Below are 25,467 nucleotides of genomic sequence, written 5' to 3' on the forward strand. Positions count from 1 at the left end.
CTCCTGACAGTCGCTAAAGAAACCTAGTTTTCCGCAGGTCCTGACAAATAGTAGGCCACTTCCAAGACAGACATAGGGAATTGAATGTACCCCCTATGATGGTAAATCTGAAGCCAGGATACACACCCCTGGGTCAAACAGTATCCCCTTAGTTTCCCACAAGAAAAATACTGATTGGGGAACAAGTGGGAGACTTGGTTCCGATGGGGGATTTGCGCAAGATACGTTCTCCAGCAAAAAACCCCTCTTTTTCCCGTCCAGAAAAGACGCTGAAGGGTCAGTCAGACACCTACCGCATGTACTGTAGGTGCTGTGCGCTGATAATTTGGAAGCCTGCCAACAAGTCACAATTTCACTGTTAATTTTTCTTGCAGAAAATGTCTGTAAAGTTTCTAAAGACAAACTCCAATTCTGCAAAACAAAGGTTGTTCTCCTGGGTCATTGCTTAGCCCAAGGAACTGGACATCTGACATAGGAACAAAAGGCTGCTATCCAGGCCATACCCGTACTTGCATCCGTTGCCAAACTCCGCACCTTTCTGGGCCTTGTTTCATACTGCCGCCCATGGATCCACTCGGTTTCCTCTCTTATGCAACCACTCTATGACTGTCTTTCAATCATTCTTTTCTCTCTCACCCCTGAAGCAGCTCTCTAGCCTTGGGTATTCCCAACTACACTTTACCCTTTACTCTTTTCTGTACTGAACTTTCTAGCCATGTGACGGCAGTGTTGACACAAAAGCACGGAGGACAACCACGGCCACTTGGATACTACTCCATGAGGCTGGATCCAGTGGCTCGAGGAGCTCCCTCATGTGTTTGTGCGGTGGCAGCAGTACAGGCAATGGTTGACAAAGCTTCTGAGTTGGTATTGGACTACACCCCCCCTTAGTGGTCCTCACCCCTCATGACATCCGGAGCATATTCACGCAAGTGAAACCCAAGCACTTATTTCTGGCCTGTCAGATCTGGCTACAATGTGCTCTTTTCATTCTTTTAAATGTTGCTACTACTTTGAACCCGGCTACTCTTCTTCCAATTGAGTATCCTAGTTCAAAGGGGGGGAGGAGAAGACATAGGTGATTTAGGTATTGCAGATTAGCTATTTTTAAATTTTTTGCAACAAGGTTCTGATCTATTTGAAATAGAATATCAGCATGATTGTCTAGTAGTGATGCAACAAGAAAATTTAAGTTTTAAGAGGTTACTGAAGCCCTTGTTAACAATGCATATTTTGAGTTGCTTTTTATAGATGGTTCCAGGGTGAGGAATGGACGACTCCACACTGGATATGCAGTGGTCACACAAGAAGATGTCCTAAAAGCAGAAGCTCTACTTCCGCATGTCTCAGTACAAGAAGCGGAACTGAAGGCCCTCACTGAGGCGTGTAGAGTGGAAGAAGGTAAGATGGCAACCATTTACACTGATTCCCGGTATGCATTTGGCATAGCTCATGATTACGGCCCAACATGGAAGGCCAGACAGTTTTTTACCTCAGCAGGATAGCCAATTAAGAATGGTGCAGCGGTGCAGAGTCTCCTGGAAGCCCTACTTCTACCTGACAAAGTGGAGAGCTCACACCAATTCCTACATCAGAGAAGCAAGAGGCAACGTCATCACAGACCACACAGCAAAGGCAGCGGCCCTCAAGCTGTGGAAGAAAAGAAGAAGAAAAGAAGAATTTGACAAAAATCTTGGACATTGACTAAACTTTGGACATTGACTAAACTTTGGACATTGACTAAACTTTGGACATTGACTAGACTTTGGACATTGACTAAACTTTGGACATTGATAAAAAATTTGTACTTTGATATGCTAAAGACTTTACAGTTACAAGCCAGCAAGGAAGGAAAAGACAAATGGACTTAATATGGGAGCAGCAGAAACAGGACGGTGTATGGCGAACAGTCAACAGAACTTGCCTACCACGGTCCCTGTGCCCCATGATGGCCCAGCTGATGCCCGGAAAGATGCACCTCAAAGTAGCAATGATGTCGACGCTTGAACAAGGATGGGTGGCTCCTGGGTTTTCTGTAGCTGCTGCATCATTTGTCCAATTTTGCATGATCTTTGCCTTAAGCAACACGGCAGAAGTAAATTTGCCACATAACACTTGCCTAGACCACTCTACCCATTTCAGGGATTGCAAATTGGCTACACTCAGCTCCCACTTTTTGGGAAGTATGAATATGTGCTTGTTGTTGATTTCTTTTCAGGTTGGAGAGACCTACTCCGTTACCAAAGTAAATAAGCAGGTAACCACACAGAAGCTCATGAATGAGGTAATCTGCAGATATGGGGTACCGGAAGTGATTGAGTCAACAAAGGTACACACTTCACAGGTGAAATAATACAATACATCATGTCTGCTTTGGGTATATCCAAGGCCTTTCACACACTTTACCATCCATAGAGTAGTGGGAAAGTAGATCCAAAAGGCAATGGAGGAAACAGGCAAATTTTAAATTGAATGCCTTCCATTAGTTTTTCTTTTTCTCCGGAAGATACATGCCACAGTGGGAAATGATTGTCTTGTTAATTTTGTCATAGGTCTCTCCAAGGAATTGTCAATAACGCATTCTGTAGTCTCTGCTTCTCTCTCAGGTCCTACAGACGAGCGTCACAATCTGAAACCAGGTGACAGGTTCTATGTGAAAAAGTTTGAGAGAAAAGCCTGGTTTGAAGGTCCCTGCCAAGTGTTGTTCACCACCCCAACTGCAGTCAAGCTCAAAAGAAAGTCCACTTGGATCCACACCTCGCACTGCAAAAAGGCCCTGGGTCCCGGAACACAGAACTCATGATCCTGCATATCCTTTACAGGCTATGGGCAGGGTTGGGGACCTGGGCGGAAGTGTCTGTCAGTGACATTGTGGTACAATTCCTCTAACACACACAAGTAGCCACATACACCTTTGACTACTGTACACTAGCCCCCTGTTTCAGGGATCAGAACAAATTAATACAATCAATAAGACTACACTGAGGGTGAAAATCCAACACCGCATTGTGCTAAGAGAGAAATTGACAATCCAGGTGGCCGGTTTGATCCACGTGTATATATATAGATGCAATAGGAGTGCCAAGGGGGGTGCCAGATGAGTTTAAAGCCAGGGATCAAGCTAAGGCCGGATTTGAGTCCCTGTTTGGAATAGTAACCATCAATAAGAATGTTGATATATATTACAACCAACAAAGGTTCGTGAACTATATGAAAGATGCACTTCAAGGGCTTGCTGATCAATTAGGCCCCACAGCCACCATGACTTTCCAGAACCGAATGGCTCTGGATATGATACTAGCCGAGAAAGGTGGTGTTTGTAAAATGATTGGTGAAACTTGCTGTACGTATATTCCAGATAATACAGGCCCCACAGGTAAAGTGACTATCGCAATAAAGAAATTGGCCACATTGTCAGAAGTTGCATGGACCGGACAATGGAAACAATTCTTGATGCAGATAGGAATAGGGATTCTGGTTACTCTTATCATACTCCTGCTACTTTCTGTCTGTATTGTGCCCTGCATAAAGCGCTCCTGTGCTAAGCTTACAGATCAGATGGTACCTGTCGCCCCCGTATATGTAGATGTAGAGACCCCAGGCAATGGCTATATGCCTATGATACAACAGAGCGATTTGTCCCCTTATGGATCTGTCTCAACAGAAACAGGGGTGACCACTCTAGTCTCCCAGCCATTAGAATAGAGTAGCATGTGTGTTGTAGATCCCTTCTGTGTCTATTAGGTCTTCGCGTTTAGTTAGTTTGGATTAGTTGTCGGGGAAGGGATTAGCCCTTGGACAGCTGACCAACAATGATAGGTAGGGCATAGATTATAAGCTAGAGATAGGGAAAGCAAACCTTACCCCGCCCTGTAGAAGTTATAAAGTATCGTTTATTTTGAGAAAGTTTCTAGGGAGGATTGAGAAAGTACAGGCTCATAATATGGAAGAATCTGTCTCAAAATGGCCACTAGATACAAAATGGAGCATTATAAGATGTAAATAAGCTTGTGCGTAGTGAAACAATAATTCAAGCAGAAATAGCTATAGAGCATGAGATTCGGTGCAATGTCTAATGATGTGCCTCTGTTCTTTTTCATGAGAACCAAGTCTGGACGCAGTTGTTATCAAAAGAAGCCCTCCCACACCTCAATTCGGAGACTTGGACAAAGGAACTGACTGTACTACAGCCTCCTGAATCACAAAGTGGATACAAGGGAGGACCAGGGAGGACCACATAACGCTGGGAGAAACAGACATTTGAAGAACATTACATATATATTCTCACTACGCTGATTGCTGAACAATGCATGAATCTTAATGTTTTTCTAACCCAATGAGATTAACGCCGTGACTAATGATGTATTCCTTTCCTGTATTAGAACTATACCAAAGTGAATAAACTTTCAGTGTACGCGCCTTAAGCAGAGTGAGCTGTATATCTGCCGCGGCTCAACTCTACGTATCTGTGGGAACTGATAACTATCTTTGTGTAGTTTTTGGCCTCCTTGATGCATCCACGTATGAACTAATTTGGACCTCAAGACTTGAAAGGTTATGTGGCCATGCAGCGGTCCTTAACATTTCAAGTAGATAAATCCACTTTCATTCCAAAGCCTTCAACTTGCCTTCCCAGTCGCCTACCCTATATAATTTTGGAACCTCATCTATCACTCTAAAGTAAACCTGAATTGACTGATAGAGTGTCCTGCCTCCAAAAAATGTCTAGCCCCCAGCACATCTTTGTTTTTAGTGTGTATTGTGCTCTTATGTTTTGAGACACGTTGGCGGACTTCCATGGTGGTTTCCCCTACGTAGAGCAACCCATGGGGCAGACCACCATGTAGATTACAAAGGAAGAATTACAGGAAAACCTTCCCCGTATATTAAACCTCTGACCAGTTGTAGGATGAGTAAACTAATGCCCTTTAATGAGATTGCCACACAAGGCACATCCCATACATGGGTAGCAACCTTGTTTATGTAAGATCCCCCTCATATCTTTTCCAAACATTAACCTATCTGTCCGAACAGTCCTATCACGGATATTATAACCCCAGCGGTAAGCCATAAGGGGAGGCAAAACAAACTCCCTGATGTTAGGATAACACCCTGATAGGATACCCCAGTGTCTTCTCAAGATTTTTGAGATATCAGCACTTCTTGTACAATATGTTGACGGTATCCGACCGTTGTCCGGTTTTGTCTCCTTAGAACCCAGCAACTCTTGCCTGGGCTTCACTCGTGCCTGAGACCTAAATCCTGAGCTAGTTTGTATAGCCCTTATTAATAAATTTGGGAGTCATTTCATCCAATCTCAAGTCAACATTATCTTATCTACTATTCTCCTGACCCAGAACATTTGACTCCATGGTAGAGATCTCAGGGTTCCCAGAGGATGAAAACTCTGGAAACTCAAAACATTATTCCTATCCGTCTGTTTTCTGTATAAATCTGTCCTCAAACAGTCTCCATCCCTGAAGACCACAACATCCAGGAATTGCACTGATGCCTGAGTAAAGTGTAAAAGAAACTTTTGTCTGCGCTTCTTGGGATGTGCCTCGTTCCCCACAAATGGCTCCGGATAACTCCAATCCAAACATAGGAATATTTATTGCAGAAATAAATAAAAGGCAGAGAGAATTCACCTCTCTTTACCAAAAACAAACAAATAGATGGAACGTCCAATAAATATGCGCAACGCGTTTCGGCGTTAGCAAACGCCTTTATCAAGCATAGGATTGTCTGACAATCATGTCTTCTATATATATAAAATTGAATGTATGTCTGTCTGCGTGCGTGCGTGCGTGTGTGCGTGCGTGCGTGCGTGTTTGTCCTTTATGCGCTACTACACCATTCATCCGATCGCCATGAAACTTTGGGAAGTTGTTGAGTACACTCCTGGGAAGATTATAGGCATAGTACAAATATCCTACGATAAATGGCGCGCGAGCTTCGTCGAAAGTTACGCCCCCCCCCCCCCCCACGTAGATCGAATAAGTAAGCCACCTGCTATTGTGATGTCATCACTGATGTCATCAACATCGGACGCCCTTGAACATGCCCCAACATGTTCTATAAAGCTGCATTGTGATGTCATTAAGGCTCTATTATGACACGTACAGCTTGGAACCACTAGAGCACGCCAGCCAATTACCATTGGAGTTGGAAGTGGGTAAACAAGTACTAGGATATCTTCCTAAGAAGCCACAGCAGCCGGATAAATTGTATGTTCCACCCAACGGCTATTTTATTCAGCCCGCAAGGGGGAAGCAGCGGCCTACAAAATCTCATTCAGGTAGGTAGGTTCAGTTCTTGGAGGTTGGGGAATGCTTATGGGCAAGGCCTTATGTCTCATCCCAACTCGATTATTCAATTCTAAGCGCAAAAGAATTAGCGTCCAAATTTTATGTACGGAATTTAATTCTCTCACTTCCCAATGTCATAGAAACTTGAAATTTGGCTCGAGCATTGATTATGTCATAAATAGGAAAAGCTAATGGGTCCCAACTCGATTATTCAATTCAAAGCGCCAAAGAATTAGCGTTCAAATTTTACGTACGGAATCTAATTCTCTCATTTCCTGATGTCATAGATAGATAGATAGATAGATAGATAGATAGATAGACTGTATGCAATAACCCAGATAGATAGATAGATAGATAGATAGATAGATAGATAGATAGATAGATAGATAGATAGATAGATAGACAGACTGTATGCAATGACACGTACAGCTTGGAACCATAAATACTAGAGCACGCCAGCCATTTACAGTCAGTCTCCATTGGAGTTGGAAGTGGGCAAACAAGTACTAGGATATCTTCCCAAGAAGCCACAGCAGCCGGATAAATTGGATGTTCCACACAACGGCTATTTTATTCAGCCTGCAAGGGGGAAGCAGCGGCCTACAAAACCTCAGTGGTCGCTGCTGCCGTCATCTAGATATATAAAAACGAATGTATGTATGTCTGTCTGTCTTCGCAGCAACGCGCGACGGGTACGCTAGTTATATAATAAAAAGGACATACCATGTGGGTTGTTGAGAAGAAAAGGACCACCTCCATTTGTCTTCGGTGTATAGCGCCATTTTGGGCGTTTGTTAATGACAAGCTCCGGTCCATGATGTCATCACTAGGCTGCCGGGTCGTGCAATGCGCTCCTAAGAGTGCACCATGTGACCACGTTACGCCATGACGTGGCCACTCCTATTAGGGCCGTGGAACGCTCATTGCGTTCCACCATGTCACAACACAAGGTTATGGGGTTACGCTCCATGGAGCGCATCACATGACCGCGTCACTTCATGACGCGGCCCCTCCCATTCTGTCATGTGAAGCGCACGTTGCGTTCCATTGAGCTAAAGCACTAAAGAATATTGAAGCCATCACTAAAGTAATGCACAAAACATGTCAAATAACTAGCAGTCTACGTCACACAGCCTTATAAGTGGACTACAGAACAAACCGCCATGAATATTTACATGGATTAAAGCAAACCTAGAATTATAGGAATGGGAATAGAATTAGAAATACATAAAACCAACGCTCATATAGATATAGATACAAATATCCTCTCCAGTTATAATAGAAGAAGAATGTCATAGCTTTTCTTAGTTAATTCAAATATAAATAATATACATATAAATACATCAATAATATGATAATAGTATTAATATTAATATAAGTATAAATATACATATATATACACACACACACAAAAATCTTTATAATTAATTATAAATAATTCAAATTCATTGTAGTTTTTCTAAGGACTCATTAAGGCCTTTGGGAACCATTCAAAAGATCCAGAACATGTCTCTAGAGAAAATGATCTGGGTATAACACTTTCAACTTATTTTTAGTTGGGAGGAATCCTTCTGATGTTTCTCCAGGAAGTGTCAGAAAACACTGTGTTTTAAAAAACCTTTTAAAATATTATGGCGGTGCTGATTTAAACGGGTTCTGAGGGCATTAGTAGTGCGACCGATACACTGTAACCTGTAAAATGTAGCAGCATCGGCCCCTGTGGTAGGCTGGCGGCTATTGATAGCCTACCACAGGGGCTGGTGCTGCTACATTTTATTATTTTCTGTTCCTGCATGGGTGTGAATGCTGCTTAATTGAAGTTTCAGTTTATAGGATCCTCTATCCCTCACCCATAGGCCGCCTGCAGACGTCCGGGTCGGATCCGGCAGCGAAATTCTCGCCGCGGGACCTGACCCGAGCGCCTGCAGAGAGTAGTGCGTACTCACCCGCACCCCGCAGCTCCGGATCTTTCATGTGCCGGCTGCCGGGCAGCCGGCGCATGTGCAGACTGGAGCCGGCGGCGGGTGAGTGACATTTCTGCGAGCCCCGCACAGAAATAGAGCATGCCGCGGTTTGTTTGCTGCACGAGATTTCGCATGGCCAAACCGCGGCCGCCTGCATAGGATTGCGTTTGTTAGCGCAATCCTATGCAGGCTTCCAGCTGCGGTAATCCCGCGGGAAATGCCGCCGCGGAATTTCCGCCCATCTGCAGGCGGCCTTAATAGAAACTTTACCTTTAGACTGACAGGGTTTTGCTGCAGCAACTTTTTGAACAGTGCTGCTTATTTTTTGGTTCCTGATGAAACCATTTACTATGGTGGAAATGCGTCGAACCCTTGATTAAAGGGGTTGTCCCGAGGCAGCAAGTGGGTCTATACACTTCTGTATGGCCATAATAATGCACTTTGTAATATACATTGTGCATTAATTATGAGCCATACAGAAGTTATAAAAAGTTTTTTACTTACCTGCTCCGTTGCTAGCGTCCTCGTCTCCATGGTGCCGACTAATTTTTGGCCTCCGATGGCCAAATTAGCCGCGCTTGCGCAGTCCGGGTCTTCAGCAGTCTTCTATGGAGCCGCTCGTGCCAGAGAGCGGCTCCGTGTAGCTCCGCCCCGTCACGTGCCGATTCCAGCCAATCAGGAGGCTGGAATCGGCAGTGGACCGCACAGAAGAGCTGCGGTCCACGAAGACAGAGGATCCCGGCGGCCATCTTCAGCGGTAAGTATTGAAGTCACCGGAGCGCGGGGATTAAGGTAAGCGCTCCGGTAAACTTTCTTTACTTCCCTGCATCGGGGTTGTCTCGCGCCGAACGGGGGGGGGGTTGAAAAAAAAAAAAACCCGTTTCGGCGCGGGACAACCCCTTTAATAATTTTCCGTTACCAACTCCGCACTTCCTGCTCTGAAAGGGTTAAATCCTTTTCACCTTTGATCTAGTCTCTGCTTCTGAGACACGGCTTTATCTGCCAGACTGGGTTTGAACAGTTGGTTTATAATTTTCTGTCACCAACTCTGCACTCCCAGCTCTGAAAGGGTTAAATCTAGAGATGAGCGAGCGTACTCGTCGAGCTTGATGCTCGTTCGAGCATTAGGGTGTTCGAGATGCTCGTTACTCGAGATGAGCACCACGCGGTACTCAAGTCAATTACATTTCCTTCCCTGAGAAATTTGCGCGCTTTTCTGGCCAATAGAAGCACAGGGAAGGCATTACAACTTCCTCCTGTGAAGTTCCACCCCTATACCACCCCCCTGCAGTGAGTGGCTGGGGAGATCAGGAGCCACCCGAGCATATAAACTGGGGCCGGCCGCGGCTCGCCACAGATGCACGCTGAGAGAGATCAGGGAAAGTGCTGCTGATGCTGCTGCTGCTATAGGGAGAGTGTTAGGCTGTTATTTTAGTCTTCAAGAACCCCAACGGTCCTTCTTAGGGCCACATCTGACCGTGTGCAGTAGTGTGGAGGCTGCTTTTAGCAGTTTTGCACAAATTTTTTTTTTTGGTATATCGGGCGTGCAGACCATAGCGTCCTCAGTCTGCAGTCATTGCACAGAGTATAGGGGCAGTACTGGTGAGGCAGGGACAGTGGTACAGGGAAAGAGGTATACTGGCTATATAGGCAGTGGGCTTTTTCCAAACAATTGTAAAAAAAATCTTTGGGCTGCCTGTGTCCGTGTTCAGTTTACTGCGTGTCGCTAACTATTACCCAGCTAGGTGTTACTGCAGCCTTGCGCATAATTTTTTCTGGCTGCACTGTGCCTTCAATAACCACAGTAATCCTCCAACAGGGAAATCCATATACAGGCTATATCACAGGCACTGGGCTGTTTCCCAAAAATTGTAAAAAAATACTATATTTGGCCTGCCTGTGACCGTCTTCAGTTTACTGCGTGTGTGCTGGGGGTACTAGTCGCTCATTAATACCCAGCCTTGCGCATAATTGTTTCCTGGCTCTGCTGTGTCCGTTACATGATCGCCGTCATCCCGCCAGAGGGAAAGAGTATACATATATACGCTGCATACGGTGTCTGTCTGGTTTTTCACCTCACCATTTTAAAAAATTGAAGCAAAATACTTAAGGCCTACCACTGGCCTTTGGCCACTTGACTGGTTCTGCCCTGTGAATTCCAGCAGCTCAGTCATACGCACCTAGGTCTGACTACAGGCTTGCGCATAATTGTTTCCTGGCTCTGCTGTGCGTTCCGTAAGCGAAGTCAGCCTCCAACCACAGGCCAATAAGCGGCACATTTAATTACAGCGTTCAGTTTCTGCTCTACTCGTAATACACCATGCTGAGGGGTAGGGGTAGGCCTAGAGGACGTGGACGCTGGCGAGGACGCGGAGGCCCAAGTCAGGGTGTGGGCACAGGCCGAGCTCCTGGTCCAGGTGTATCGCAGCCGACTGCTGCGGGATTAGGAGAGAGGCAAGTTTCTGGGGTCCCCAGATTCATCTCACAATTAATGGGTCCACGCGGTAGACCTTTATTAGAAACTGAGCAGTGTGAGCAGGTCCTGTCATGGATGGCAGAAAGTGCATCCAGCAATCTATCGACCACCCAGTCTTCTACGCCGTCCACAGCTGCAACTCTGAATCCTCTGGCTGCTGCTCCTCCTTCCTCCCAGCTTCCTCACTCCATGAAAATAACACATTCTGAGGAGCAGGCAGACTCCCAGGAACTGTTCTCATGCCCCTGCGCAGATTGGGCAGCAATGGTTCCTCTCCCACCGGAGGAGTTTGTCGTGACCGATGCCCAACCTTTGGAATGTTCCCGGGGTCCGGGGTATGAGGCTGGGGACTTCTGGCAACTGTATCAAGAGCTTTCAGTAGGTGAGGAGGACGATGACGATGAGACACAGTTGTCTATCAGTGAGGTAGTAGTAATTTCAGTAAGTCCGAGGGAGGAGCGCACAGAGGATTCGGAGGAAGAGCAGCTGGACGATGAGGTGACTGACCCCACCTGGTTTGCTAAGCCTACTGAGGACAGGTCTTCAGAGGGGGAGGCAAATGCAGCAGCAGGGCAGGTTGGAAGAGGCAGTGCGGTGGCCAGGGGTAGAGGCAGGGCCAGACCGAATAATCCACCAACTGTTTCCCAAAGCGCCCCCTCGCGCCATGCCACCCTGCAGAGGCCGAGGTGCTCAAATGTGTGGCAGTTTTTCACTGAGAGTGCAGACGACCGAGGAACTGTGGTGTGCAAGGTTTGTCGCGCCAAGATCAGCCGGGGAGCCACCACTACCAGCCTCACCACCACCAGCATGCGCAGGCATATGATGGCCAAGCACCCCACAAGGTGGGACGAAGGCCGTTCACCGCCTCCGGTTTGCACCACTGCCTCTCCCCCTGTGCCCCAACCTGCCACTGAGATCCAACCCCCCTCTCAGGACACAGGCACGACCGTCTCCCGGCCTGCACCCACACGCTCACCTCCGCTGTCCTCGGCCCCATCCAGCAATGTCTCTCAGCGCAGTGTCCAGCCGTCGCTAGCGCAACTGTTTGAGCGCAAGTATGCCGCCACGCACCCGCACGCTCAAGCGTTAAACGTGCACATAGCCAAATTGATCAGCCTGGAGATGCTGCCGTATAGGCTTGTGGAAACGGAGGCTTTCAAAAACATCATGGCAGGCGGCGGCCCCGCGCTACTCGGTTCCCAGTCGCCACTACTTTTCCCGATGTGCCGTCCCAGCCCTGCACGACCACGTCTCGCGCAACATTGTACGCGCCCTCACCAGCACGGTTACTGGCAAGGTCCACTTAACAACGGACACGTGGACAAGCACAGGCGGACAGGGCCACTATATCTCCCTGACGGCACATTGGGTGAATTTAGTGGAGGCTGGGACTGCTCCCGTCCTACCCACCCCCCAGAATTGCGGGCCCCAGGTCGGTGTTGGTATCTGCGGCGGTGTATGCTTCCCCCACTAAACCATCCTCCTCCTTCTCCTCCTACGCAACCTCTGTCTCGCAATCAAGATGTGTCAGCAGCAGCACGTCGCCAGCAGCCGGTGTCACGCGGCGTGGCAGCACAGCGGTGGCAAGCGTCAGCAGGCCATGCTGAAACTACTCAGCTTAGGAGAGAAGAGGCACACGGCCCACGAACTGCTGCAGGGTCTGACAGAGCAGACCGACCGCTGGCTTTCGCCGCTGAGCCTCCAACTGGGCATGGTCGTGTGTAACAACGGCCGCAACCTGGTGGCGGCTCTGCAGCTCAGCAGCCTCACGCACGTGCCATGCCTGCAGGGCCCACGTCTTTAATTTGGTGGTTTCTGAAAATCTACCCACGCTTGTCAGACCTGCTCGGAAAGGTGCGCCGGGTCTGCGCATATTTACGCAAGTCCAATACGGATGCTGCCACCCTGCGGACCCTGCAACATCGGTTTAATCTGCCAGTGCACCGACTGCTGTGCGACGTGCCCACACGGTGGAACTCTACGCTCCACATGTTGGCCAGGCTCTATGAGCAGCGTAGAGCTATAGTGGAATACCAACTCCAACATGGGCGGCGCAGTGGGAGTCAGCCTCCTCAATTCCTTACAGAAGAGTGGGCCGGGTTGGCAGACATCTGCCAGGTCCTTGGAAACTTTGAGGAGTCTACCCAGATGGTGAGCGGCGATGCTGCAATCATTAGCGTCACCATTCCTCTGCTATGCCTCTTGAGAAGTTCCCTGCAAAGCATAAAGGCAGACGCTTTGCGCTCGGAAACGGAGGCGGGAGAAGACAGTATGTCGCTGGATAGTCAGAGCACCCTCGTGTCTATATCTCAGCGCGTTTTGGAGGAGGAGGAGGGGGAGGAGCATGAGGAGGAGGGGGAAGAGACAGCTTGGCCCACTGCTGAGGGTACCCATGCTGCTTGCCTGTCATCCTTTCAGCGTGTATGGCCTGAGGAGGAGGAGGAGGAGGATCCTGAAAGTGATCTTCCTAGTGAGGACAGCCATGTGTTGCGTACAGGTACCCTGGCACACATGGCGGACTTCATGTTAGGATGCCTTTCTCGTGACCCTCGCGTTACACGCATTCTGGCCACTACGGATTACTGGCTGTACACACTGCTCAACTCACGGTATAAGGAGAACCTTTCCACTCTCATACCCGAAGAGGAAAGGGGTTCGAGAGTGATGCTATACCACAGGACCCTGGCGGACAAACTGACGGTAAAATTCCCATCCGACAGCGCTAGTGGCAGAAGGCGCAGTTCCGAGGGCCAGGTAGCAGGGGAGGCGCAGAGATCAGGCAGCATGTACAGCACAGGCAGGGGAACACTCTCCAAGGCCTTTGACAGCTTTATGGCTCCCCAGCAAGACTGTGTCACCGCTCCCCAGTCAAGGCTGAGTCGGCAGGAGCACTGTAAAAGAATGGTGAGGGAGTACGTAGCCGATCGCACGACCGTCCTCCGTGACGCCTCTGCCCCCTACAACTACTGGGTGTCGAAGCTGGACACGTGGCCTGAACTCGCGCTGTATGCCCTGGAGGTGCTTGCTTGTCCTGTGGCTAGCGTCTTGTCAGAGAGGGTATTTAGTGTGGCTGGGGGAATCATCACGGATAAGCGTACCCGCCTGTCAACCGACAGTGCCTACAGGCTTACACTCATAAAGATGAACAAAGCGTGGATTTCCCCAGACTTCTCTTCTCCACCAGCGGACAGCAGCGATACCTAAACAATACGTAGGCTGCACCCGCGGATGGAAGCTTCGTTCTCTATCACCATCAAAAACGAGGACCTTTTAGCTTCATCAATTTGTGTATTATATTCATCCTCCTCCTCCTGCTCCTCCTCCTGAAACCTCACATAATCACGCCGAACGGGCAATTTTTCTTAGGCCCACAAGGCTCAGTCATATTACTTTTGTAAACAATGTTTATACGTTTCAATTCTCATTAAAGCGTTGAAACTTGCACCTGAACCCATTTTTATTTTAACTGGGCTGCCTACAGGCCTAGTTACAATTTAAGCCACGTTAACCAAAGCGATTAATGGGTTTCACCTGCCCTCTTGGTTGGGCATGGGCAATTTTTATGAGGTACATTAGTACTGTTGGTACACCAATTTATTTGGGCCCTCGCCTACAGTGTAATCCTAGTAATTTTTATGGGCTTCGCCTGTACTCATGCTACAGTAAGGTGTGTGGGGTTGGCCTACACTTTTGCTACATAAATCTAACTGGGGCCTTGTCTATACTGCAACTACTGAAATGTGAAAGAGACTGTTATCTCCCTAAACTGCTGCAACGGGAATGTTACTGTGGCCTATCTTGACTGCTACTACTACTGAAATGGAACTAATACTGTGCTCCCCCTATACTGCTGCTTCGGAATTGTTACTGGGGCCTGTCTTGACTGCTACTATTACTGAAATGGAACTAAGAGTGTGCTCCCCCTATACTGCTGCTAGTGATATGTTACTGGGGCCTGTCTGGACTGCTACTACTACTGAAATGGAACTAATACTGTGCTCCCCCTATAATGCTGCTAGTGATATGTTACTGGGGCCTGTCCCTAATGCTACCGCTGAAATGTTACTAATTCTGGGCTCTACCTATACCGCTGCTAATGCTATGTCACTGGGGTGTGGAAACGAAGGCTTCCCAAAGACATGATGGTGGCGAGGCCATTTCCCACCAATGCGGTTACTGTTAAGGTGCATATAACCACAGACACGTGGAGAGGACACGTAGTGCCTCAAAAACATTCCCCTCCTCCTCCAACAATGAAAACATTCTTGGCAAATACCTTTGCATTGGTCCATCTGGTGGCAGTCCAAGAATTTCACCTTTACCGACACAACAAGAGAGCCCCCCCACCATCCCCCCTCCACGGCCCACTTAATTCTGGCCACATTCCGAAAACTAAATAAATAAAACCGTGCTACCAGGACCCCATTCCCACCAACGCGGTTACTGTTAAGGTACATATTACCAGTCTGACTGGGGCATGCACTGTGGGCCGAAGCACACCTGCATTGTATGTGACGTTAGCTCTGCTGAGCAGGGCACTGCAATGGGATACATTTATGTACCGCTGATGGGTTCCAGGGAGCCACCCATGCTGTGGGTCCACAGGGACTTCACATTAGGGATTTGTACCTGCCAGTGTCTATATATTAAAAACACCGGTCAGACTGGGGCATGCAGTGTGGGCTGAAGACCACCTGCATTTAATCGGACGTTACCTCAGCTGTGCTGGGCAATGCAATGGGATATATTTATGTACCGCCGGTGGCTTCCTGGGACCCACCTATGCTGTCGATCCACACGGAGTTGTAACTGCATGTGTCTACTTATAAAGAACCCCAGTCTGACTGGGGCATGCAGTGTGGGCCGAAGCCCACCTGCATTAAACCTGACGTTACCTCAGCTGTGCTGGGCACTGCAATGGGATATATTTATGTACCGCCGGTGGCTTCCTGGGACCCACCCATGCTGTCGGTCCACACGGAGTTGTAACTGCATGTGTCCACTTCTAAAGAACCCCAGTCTGACTGGGGCATGCAGTGTGGGCCGAAGCCCACCTGCATTAAACCTGACGTTACCTCAGCTGTGCTGGGCACTGCAATGGGATTTATTTATGTACCGCCGGTGGGTTCCAGGGAGCCACCCATGCTGTGGGTCCACATGGACTTTACAATAGGGAGTTGCACCTGCCTGTGTCTATGAATTAAAAACCCCGGTCAGGTTGGGGCATGCAGTGTGGGCCGAAGCCCACCTGCATTAAACCTGACGTTACCTCAACTGTGCTGGGCACTGCAATGGGATTTATTTATGTACCGCCGGTGGGTTCCAGGGAGCCACCCATGCTGTGGGTCCACAGGGACTTCACAATAGGGAGTTGTACCTGCCTGTATCTACTTATAAAAAACCCCAGTGTGACTAGAGCATGCAGTGTGGGCTGAAGCCCACCTGCATTTAATCTGATGTTAGCTCTGCTGTCCAGGGCACTGCAATGGGATACATTTATGTACAGCCGGTGGGTTCCAGGGAGCCACCCATGCTGTGGGTGCACACGGAATTCCCATTGCGGAGTTGTACCTGCCTGTGACTATTTATAAAAAACTCCAGTCTGACTAGGGCATGCAGACACCTTGACAGAATGAATAGTGTGTGGCACATGGGTTCCCCATTGCTATGTTCACGTGTGCAGCTCCTGATGGAGGTGGCAAAGGATTGGATTTCTCATTGCTTCTGTACAGCATTGTGGGCTATCACCCCGCCCCTTTTAAAGAGGGTCGCTGCTTGGCCGTGCCAACCCTCTGCAGTGTGTGCCTGCGGTTTCTCCTCATGGCAGACGCACTTATAAATAGACATGAGGGTGGTGTGGCTATGAGGCCAGCGTGTGGCATAAGGGCAGCTGAAGGCTGCGCAGGGACACTTTGGTGTGCGCTGTGGACACTGGGTCGTGCGGGGGGGGGGGGGGGGGGTTGGGCAGCATGTAGCCCAGGAGAAGTGGCAGCGGAGTATCATGCAGGCAGTGATTGTGCTTTGTTGGAGGTAGTGTGGTGCTTAGCTAAGGTATGCCTTGCTAATGAGGGTTTTTCAGAAGTAAAAATTGTTGGGAGGGGGGGGGCCCACTCTTGCGGCTTAATAGTGGGACCTGGGAACTTGAGATGCAGCCCAACATGTAGCCCCTCGCCTGCCCTATCCGTTTCTGTGTCGTTCCCATCACTTTCTTGAATTGCCCAGATTTTCACAAATGGAAACCTTAGCGAGCATCGGCGATATACAAAAATGCTCGGGTCGCCCATTGACTTCAATGGGGTTCGTTACTCGAAACGAACCCTCGAGCATCGCGAAAAGTTCGTCTCGAGTAACGAGCACCCGAGCATTTTGGTGCTCGCTCATCTCTAATTAAATGGTTTTTTAACCCCCTGAGTGACGGGTTTCCTACCACCCTGTCGTGCCCAGCAGGGCAGGTTTTTTAAAATGGTCTAATCATTGAATTTCAACTAATTTTGCAGTTGCGTCTCAAGAGCCATAACTTTTTCATTTTTCCATTGACATGGCCATGTGAGGGCTTGTTTTTTTGCGGGGCAAGTTGTGATTTTTTAAACAGGGGGGAGGAAAAAAAAGAAATGGGGAAAAATGAAAAAAAGGGGCCATGTCATTAAGGGGTTAAATAATGCATTAACTTTCTTCTCTGGGTCATTACGATGCACACGGATACCACATGAGTGATTTGATTTTTGATTTTTTACCAAGTAAAGGGAGACAAGTGTTTTTATTATTTTTTTTAATAATTTTTATTTTTTTATTTTTTTTTTGTACCTTTAGGAACTTCCACAGGGAACCATCAGGACCCCCTGATCACATTCTGGGAGTCCGATGGTGACAGCCCTTTACATGCTGCAGTGACAGCCCTTTACATGCTGCAGTCACATAGACTGCAGCATGTAAAGGGTTAACACAGCAGAGATCGGAGGTTTTCTCTGATCTCTGCTGTAAGAGCTAGTACCTAGCTGTCCTCTGACAGCCAAGCACTAGCTCTCCTTGCCACAGAGACAATCAGCTTGCTTCTGACAAGCCGATGGTCTCTATGGCGACCTATAAACAAAGCAGGAGACTTAGAAGCAGGAGATTGCCAGCAGATCGGCAATATCTTCTGCTGGTTTTTCAAAGCCCTTGCTTTGTTCTCTGTGGGAAAGTGCAGGCAGAGCACACTGTCACAGCTTGTGGCATTGTGCTCTGCAGCTCCCATAGTGATACATAGCCCGGAAATCTTCGGGGCTATATCGCTATGGGCAGTGGAGCTCGTCCCGGAAAATTTCCGGGCATGCCACTCAAGGGGTTAAAGGAGCAAGTAGGATGAAACCCTTTTTGAGAAATCTGGTCCCTTCTTGGGACCTCAATATTGTGCTTGAGGGATTATGTGATCCCCCTTTTGAGCCCAGTCATGATATTTCTTTAAAATACCTATCTATAAAAGCTGCTTTTCTAGTTGCTATAACATCCGCTAGAAGGATCAGGAAACTACAGGCATTATCCTGTAAGGAACCATATCTAAAAATTCTAGACGACCGTGTAATATTTAGAATTTCTCCGGATTTTCTCCCAAAGGTTGTTTCCTCCTTTCACATACAGCAGGAAATAATCCTACCGTCTTTTTGTCAAAATTATAGAAATAAAAAAGAACAACGCCTACATAGCTTAGATGTACGTCGGGCTATAATATGTTACCTACAATCCTCCCAGTCATTTTGTCAATTCGAAAAAATATTTCTTCAATTTCAGGGTCCCAACAAGGAAAAAGCAGCATCAAAAGATACTATAGCTAGGCGGATTAAGCTAGCTATCCAAGAATGCTACAAAAATAGACACCTACCGGTTCCAGAAGGGATGAGGGCCCACTCCACTAGGGCCCTTGCCTTCTCTTGGGCCGAACGCAGGGAATTATCGGTGAGAAAATTCTTGCATTTTCCCAAAAACAATGAAGGAATTTCTGATTTTTGGTTTTTCCACCTCCCCACCCAAATTTTTTTATAAAAGTTATACAGCATAGGATATGTGCCCTAGGTACCATTAAAAAGTACAATATGTCCCAAAAGAGCAAACCTCATATGGTTTTCCATGCGTAATGGCTCTTGCAATGCCAGAATAACAATCATTTGGTCCTTAAACCACAAAATAGGCTTGAAACTAAGATCTTAACATGAAAGATACGATGATTTATAGCGCAGGTTATCTGAAGTATATTTGCTTTTTGAATAACAGATGTTCATTGGTAATTACATACAATAATCATAATTTACTGTTTCTATTGCATAAGACATCACTTAGTAGATGCTATGGTTTTTTTTTTTACAATTTGTGAATATCATGAGTTAAAGAAAATGGCTAATTCTGTGTGTGACCTCTCTTGTGTCTTACAAGATTTGTTTTCCGATTAAAATATTTCCCACATTCTGAACATGAAAATGGCTTCTCCCCTGTGTGAATTTTCTGATGCCTAACAAGAATTGATTTTTCTAGAAACCATTTCCCACATTCTGAACATGAAAATGGCTTCTCCCCTGTGTGAATTCTCTGATGTGTAACAAGAAATGATTTTCTTGTAAAACATTTCCCACATTCTGAACATGAAAATGGCTTCTCTCCTGTGTGAGTTCTCTTATGTATAATAAGACTTGATTTCATTATAAAACATTTCTCACATTCTGAACATGAAAATGGCTTCTCTCCTGTGTGAATTATTTTATGTGTAACAAGATGTGGTCTTCTTGTAAAACATTTCCCACATTCTGAACATGAAAACGGCTTCTCTCCTGTGTGCATTCTCTTATGTGTAAGATGATCTGATTTCTTTGTAAAACATTTCCCACATTCTGAACATGAAAATGGCTTCTCTCCTGTGTGAGTTATCTTATGCGTAATAAGATGCGATTTCCTTGTAAAGCATTTCCCACATTCTGAACATGAAAACGGCTTCTCTCCTGCGTGCATTCTCTTATGTGTAAGATGATCTGATTTCATTGTAAAACATTTCCCACATTCTGAACATGAAAATGGCTTCTCTCCTGTGTGAGTTCTCTTATGCGTAATAAGATGCGATTTCCTTGTAAAGCATTTCCCACATTCTGAACATGAAAACGGCTTCTTTCCTGCGTGCATTCTCTTATGTGTAAGAAGATGTGATTTCATTGTAAAACATTTCCCACATTCTGGACATGAATATGGATTTTCCTCTGTGTGAGCTCTTTGAGGTTTTCCCATGCTGTTATTTTCCTTATTAGTCTGTGATGAATCAGAAGATGGAACCTGTATAAGAGGATCAGATGATGGATCTTTGCTGTGAAGCGCTGAGGGGATATCTGGGATAATGGCAGGTACTTCATCTGTATATTGTGTGATACCACAATCTTCTGCTTTACAATCTGCAGATTTCAGTCGTCCTTCTGAGATCCCGATCCCATCTGCCAAAAAAAAACTGATTTTACTATTTCACAAGTTATATTGATATTATTAGATAGCACAGTAGCTTTATGGTTAACACTATGGACAACATCGGCATGGAGTTTGTATGTTCTTCCTGTGTTTGCATTGGTTTCCTCCCACACTTCAAAAAACATGCTATTATCTGGAGAATTTAAAAACTGAAAGCCCAAACAGAACCCAAAATGCCAAGTGATGTAAATAGAGATGAGCAAGCATACTCGTTAAAGGCAGATACTCGAGTGATTATCGTCCTTTTCAAGTACCCGCCTGCTCGTCAGAAAAGATTCAGGTGCCAGCGGGGGTGAGCAGTGGGTTGCGGGAGTGAGCGGGGGGGAGTGGGGGGGGGGGGGGGCGATAGGTCCTGGACAAGACAGTGCATTATTTGGTGACGGATCTATACCAGAGTCTACAAACGAAGCCTTCAGCTCAGATACCAGATTAGCAGATGCCGTCTTCTGGTAAAATGAAAGACAGATTTTATGTTTATATTTCTCCTTCTATTCCTGATGTTGATCAAAATATGTGCAAAAAACATCACCAAAAACTGCAAATCTGAATCGAACTGAGGTTGCTATCAATAATATGGGGGCCCTGGGAGTTCTTTTAAAGCATGATTTTCTTTAAGTCCCTTTTGAGCAGAGTTCTTGACTCACAGCAGTAACCTTCGAATCTCCAAATTCCGGGTCTATATCTCCTCCTGCATTCTGTCATCTGGGTCTATGGCTCCATGTTCTATTGTGTTAGCACCTAGTAGTATCATAGAAGACTAATAGGAGCTATTGGTTTTGAACTGAAAATTGGGCACTTTTACCTGATTAGTACTGACAGTGGATGATGAAGAAAGACTCCCACATATATTCCCCATCCATATTATAAATGCCCGTCCTGTGTTATCTCCTATAACCGATCACATTGTCAGCCATATTTAGTTTGTACTCCGGCTGAATGGGGAAATATACAGCGGAAAATCTGACAGATCCCAGAGCTTATAAATCTACATAACTATCTGCAGCCGGTGACCGAGGAGAATCTGTGACTCTTCTCTGCTGTATTTAGTGGTTACTACTCACCTGGGCGGTTACCTGTAGGAATCTCCTCTTCACACGGCTGATCACCCCTCACATTTGTCTCTGTAGTACTAATATTGGTCAGATCTTCATCCGGATGCAAAAGCTGTGAGACAAATATTGTAAAAGTCAGCAGACGGTTGGAGAAGTCGTGTGGAATGTTATATGACATAATGACTGGATAGGAGTAATTATCTGAGCCACATAGCTGCAGGTCTAGAAGCTGGACATAGATATTAGATGGCGGCTCAATGACCCCTCAGGATCCTCATCCACATGTATATCCGGCATGGCTAGACACGTCTCAGTGGAGGAGATCAGCGTCTACCACACATATCCGCTGCTTGTCTCGGGGGAAATAAAGGAGCAGATAGATATAAATCCAACCTGTTGGCTCCTTATTCCCACCAGCAGTCTCCACTGCCAGAACACTGGGAGAAGATCCAGACAAGATGTAATGTCTCTGGTCAGCGGTAATCCTGCCATCTCCACTGGCCTCATCACACAAGGAGAAGACATAAAACTGAAGACAAGAGCTTCACAGCCTTCTACAGATCAGAGGGACATCTCCATCTACCTGATGGTCCTGTGGAAGAAGAGGACGGGGACATCTCTCTGGTGAGCTTCTCTTACTGGATGGAACTGCAGGAAACACAGACAGACACTGAAGTCATTCTTTATATACAGATAATACAGTCCCCGTGGATTTAGTCCTGTCTATTACCTGGTGAGGAGAGCGGCTGGCGGGTCTCCATCATGGCCTCCTTGTACAGATCCTTGTGTCCTTCTAAATACTCCCACTCCTCCATGGAGAAATAGACAGCGACATCCTGACACCTTATAGGAACCTGACAACACAATATACAGACATCACCCAGAAGCCTTCAGTGCTGTTACTGTATAATGTCCCAGCATTCCCTGCAGCATCACCTCTCCAGTCAGCAACTCAACCATCTTGTTAGTGAGTTCTAGAATCTTCTGTACATTGATGTCCTCATGTATCAGGGGGTGAGGTGGGGACCCCCTGATTGGGCTATGGGGTCTTCCCCATCCATCACACACAGGTGCCCGACAGACATCTCTAGAGGTTTTTTTCACTACTGTGTAAACCTGTATTTGGATAGACATCCATAAATATCACTTATTAATAAACATTACTACAGTTATTTCCAGAGTCCATCACTTCTACAGTGACATCATCTGTCATTACCATATATAAGAATGAAGTAATGTGACATCATCAGAATCTCTCCTCTGTCCAATGATATTATCTGGTATTACCATAGAAAAGAATGATGTATCATAGAATCAGAATGGTAGAGTTGGAAAGGTCCTGTAGGGTCCTCTGGTCCAACCCCCTGCTCAATGCATGGTCACTAAATCATCCCAGACATAGGTCTGTCCAGCCTCAGTTTGAAAATTTCCATTGAAGGAGAACTCACCACTTCTGGTGGCAACCTGTTCCACTCAATGATCACTCTCGCTATCAAATAGCTTTTTCTAATATCTAATCTGTGTCCCCTACCTTTCAGTTTCATCCCATTGCATCTAGTCTTTCCTTGTGCAGATGAGAATAGGGCTGATCCCTCTGCACTGTGACAGACCTTCAGATATTTGTAGACAGCTATTAAGTCTCCTCTCAGCCTTCTTTTTGCAAGATAAACATTCCCAGATACTTTAACCGTTCCTCATAGAACATGATTTGCAGACCACTCACTGTATTAGTAGCTCTTCTCTAAACTAAATGCAGGAAGTAATGAAATGCAGACAGCACTGCCTTTCCTCCGTATTCAGAGCGGGCAGGTAACATGCAAACGCCACCAGAAAGAAATCAGATCCACAGAGATTCCTTACGCATCCAATATATAATAAAGAGATCGTGGCAGCATAAAGGTGCAAATTCAAAGCAAAGCTTTAATCCTCCCAAGTCAAATGAAATGGCGTTTCCACATAAGCAGTCTTTATCAAATACAGTACAGACATAAGCAGTTTTTGATAAAGACTGCTTATGTTGAAACGTCATTTCATTTGACTTGGGAGGATTAAAGCTTCGCTTTGAATTTGCACCTTTATGCTGCCACGATCTCTTTACTCTCTTCTCTAAACTAGCTACAGTTTGTCTATGTCTTTTCTTAATTGGGGTGCGCAAAATTGGACAGAGTATTCTAGATGAGGTCTGATCTAGGCTCTATGCTTCTCTTAATACATCCCAGAATTCTGCTTGCCTTTTTTGCTGTTGCATCACATTGTTGACTCATGTTCAGTCTGTGATCTATTAATACACCCAAATTCACTGGGGCAGAAAAAGGTCTGTTATCAATATATAGCCCTTCACAGTAGACAGCATTAAAATTAAATTTTATTCATGCAATTAAAATAGGGCTTCAAGTGGACATAAAAGCGACACGATAATTCCAAATAAAATAATTAATAAATCACCTGAAAGCGCTGTGGAATGAGTCGGCACTATACAAATTAAAAGATTTATATTTTAAAATAACAAGAGTAGCATAACCAGCAGCCCTGATGGTGGACTGCTGGCAAGTATTTAATTGTATTAATAAAATATAGTTTTACTACAGTCTATACAGTGAAGGGCTATTGATATAACCAAGTCTTTTTCACATGTGCTAAGTTACTTACCTCAATTCCTTCCATTCTGTATGTGCTTTTTAAAAAATTTACTTGCCCATATGTAGGACTTTGCATTTCTCCTTGTTAAATACCATTCTGTTAGTCGCCGCCCACTGTTCAAGCTTTTCTAGATCTTTTTAAATACTCTCTCTCTCTTCCTTAGTGTTAGCTATCCCTCCCAGCTTTGTGTTGTCTGCAAATTTGATCAGTTCCCCATCAATTCACTCCTCAGATCATTTATAAAAATGTTGAGCAACACTGGGCCTAGGACAGAGCCTTGTGGTACCCCACTTGATACATTCTTCCACTTGGATGTGCAGCCATTTATGACCACTCTTTGAGTACGATCACTCAGCCAGTTGTGAATCCACCTAACAGTTGCCTTGTCAATCCCACTAGTCATTTTTTTTCAATAGGGATGGTATGAGATACTTTGTCAAATGCTTTACTAAGGTCAATTATTAATAACATTTGTTATACTGTAATAGAAAGCCCTGTTGGTGTAATAGCGACAAATGTTATACACAACCTTTCTATATGTATGTAAGAACATGGCAAGTTGCAGACTATTCTAAACATATGCTTAGGTGGAGGAGGTGTGGTATCCATGATGTAGTGGAGGGGAGTGACACGGCTGGTCATCATCAAGAACCAGAGACATTCAGCTGTTTTCATTCTTTTAAAACCATTGTATTTTCTTGTTTCGTCAGCTTTGACAAAGGCAGAAGTTTCTGATGAAACGCGTCGCTGCGGACAAGGCATTTCTATCTATGTGTCTTGTGGTCTGAATATACATTTTCCATAAAGAAAGAAGTTGTGTGAAGAAGCTGGCAACCTATCCCTTTTTCCTGAAGTATATTCTTTGCTGCTTGGACTTGCAGCTAGCCAAGGCGCCACACATGCTTTCAGCAGACTGAAGGATTGTTGCATTCAGGTGAGATGCTTGTGTTTGTATTTGGAAGTAACAGCTCCCTCACCATCTCCGTGTTTATAGATAACCTGGGTTCTTTTATTCCCTCAATATCGCAGGGAAGGTAAGTTAATGTAATGTGACATCATTAGAATCTCCCCCTCTCTAGTGACATCATCTGTTACAATCATAAATAAGAATGATGTAATGTGACATCATCAGAATCTCTCACCTCTCCAGTGACATCATCTGTTATTACCATAGATAAGAATGATGTAATGTGACATCACCAGAATCTCTCCCCTCTCCAGTGACATCATCGGTTATTACCATAGATAAGAATGATGTAATGTGACCTCATCAGAATCTCTCACCTCTCCAGTAAGCTGGAACAGTACCTCTAGGGTGAGATTTAATACACTCTCCGCAGTCTTATTTCTGTCCTTCTCCATCTTTGAACAGCAAAGGATCCTATATTCTTTAGGCCTAAATGGAAAGATGATGAAAATGTAAAAAACATAAACACAAATCCCATGTAAAAGAATGAAATTACTGGAAAGAATAAAAAAAGGAAAACATTTGTGGTTATAGTAACCATTTAAGGACATGGCCTTTTTCGCATTTTGACTGTTCTCTTAAC

General features: G+C 45.8%; 1 protein-coding gene across 6 annotated transcripts in view; it reads right to left on the reverse strand.

The window, feature by feature from the left end:
* Window positions 1-25,467, reverse strand: part of LOC136628993 (oocyte zinc finger protein XlCOF7.1-like) — a 129,226-nt gene that overhangs the window by 85,485 nt on the left and 18,274 nt on the right. For 2 of the 6 annotated variants that reach the window (XM_066605085.1, XM_066605083.1), the window contains exons 1-4: window positions 25,202-25,305; window positions 22,214-22,393; window positions 22,008-22,131; window positions 21,861-21,925 (exon numbers count right to left, since the gene is read on the reverse strand). In XM_066605085.1, the coding sequence (XP_066461182.1) occupies window positions 21,861-21,925; window positions 22,008-22,131; window positions 22,214-22,393; window positions 25,202-25,279 (447 nt within the window). In that variant the 5' untranslated portion in view covers window positions 25,280-25,305. Of the gene's footprint in view, window positions 1-21,286; window positions 21,390-21,860; window positions 21,926-22,007; window positions 22,132-22,213; window positions 22,394-25,201; window positions 25,314-25,467 lie in introns of those variants that run through there. The other 4 variants (XM_066605087.1, XM_066605086.1, XM_066605084.1 and 1 more) reach the window with 3 other exon arrangements.

The sequence above is a fragment of the Eleutherodactylus coqui genome, chromosome 5 (assembly GCF_035609145.1).
Source record: "Eleutherodactylus coqui strain aEleCoq1 chromosome 5, aEleCoq1.hap1, whole genome shotgun sequence".
Lineage (NCBI taxonomy): Eukaryota > Metazoa > Chordata > Amphibia > Anura > Eleutherodactylidae > Eleutherodactylus > Eleutherodactylus coqui.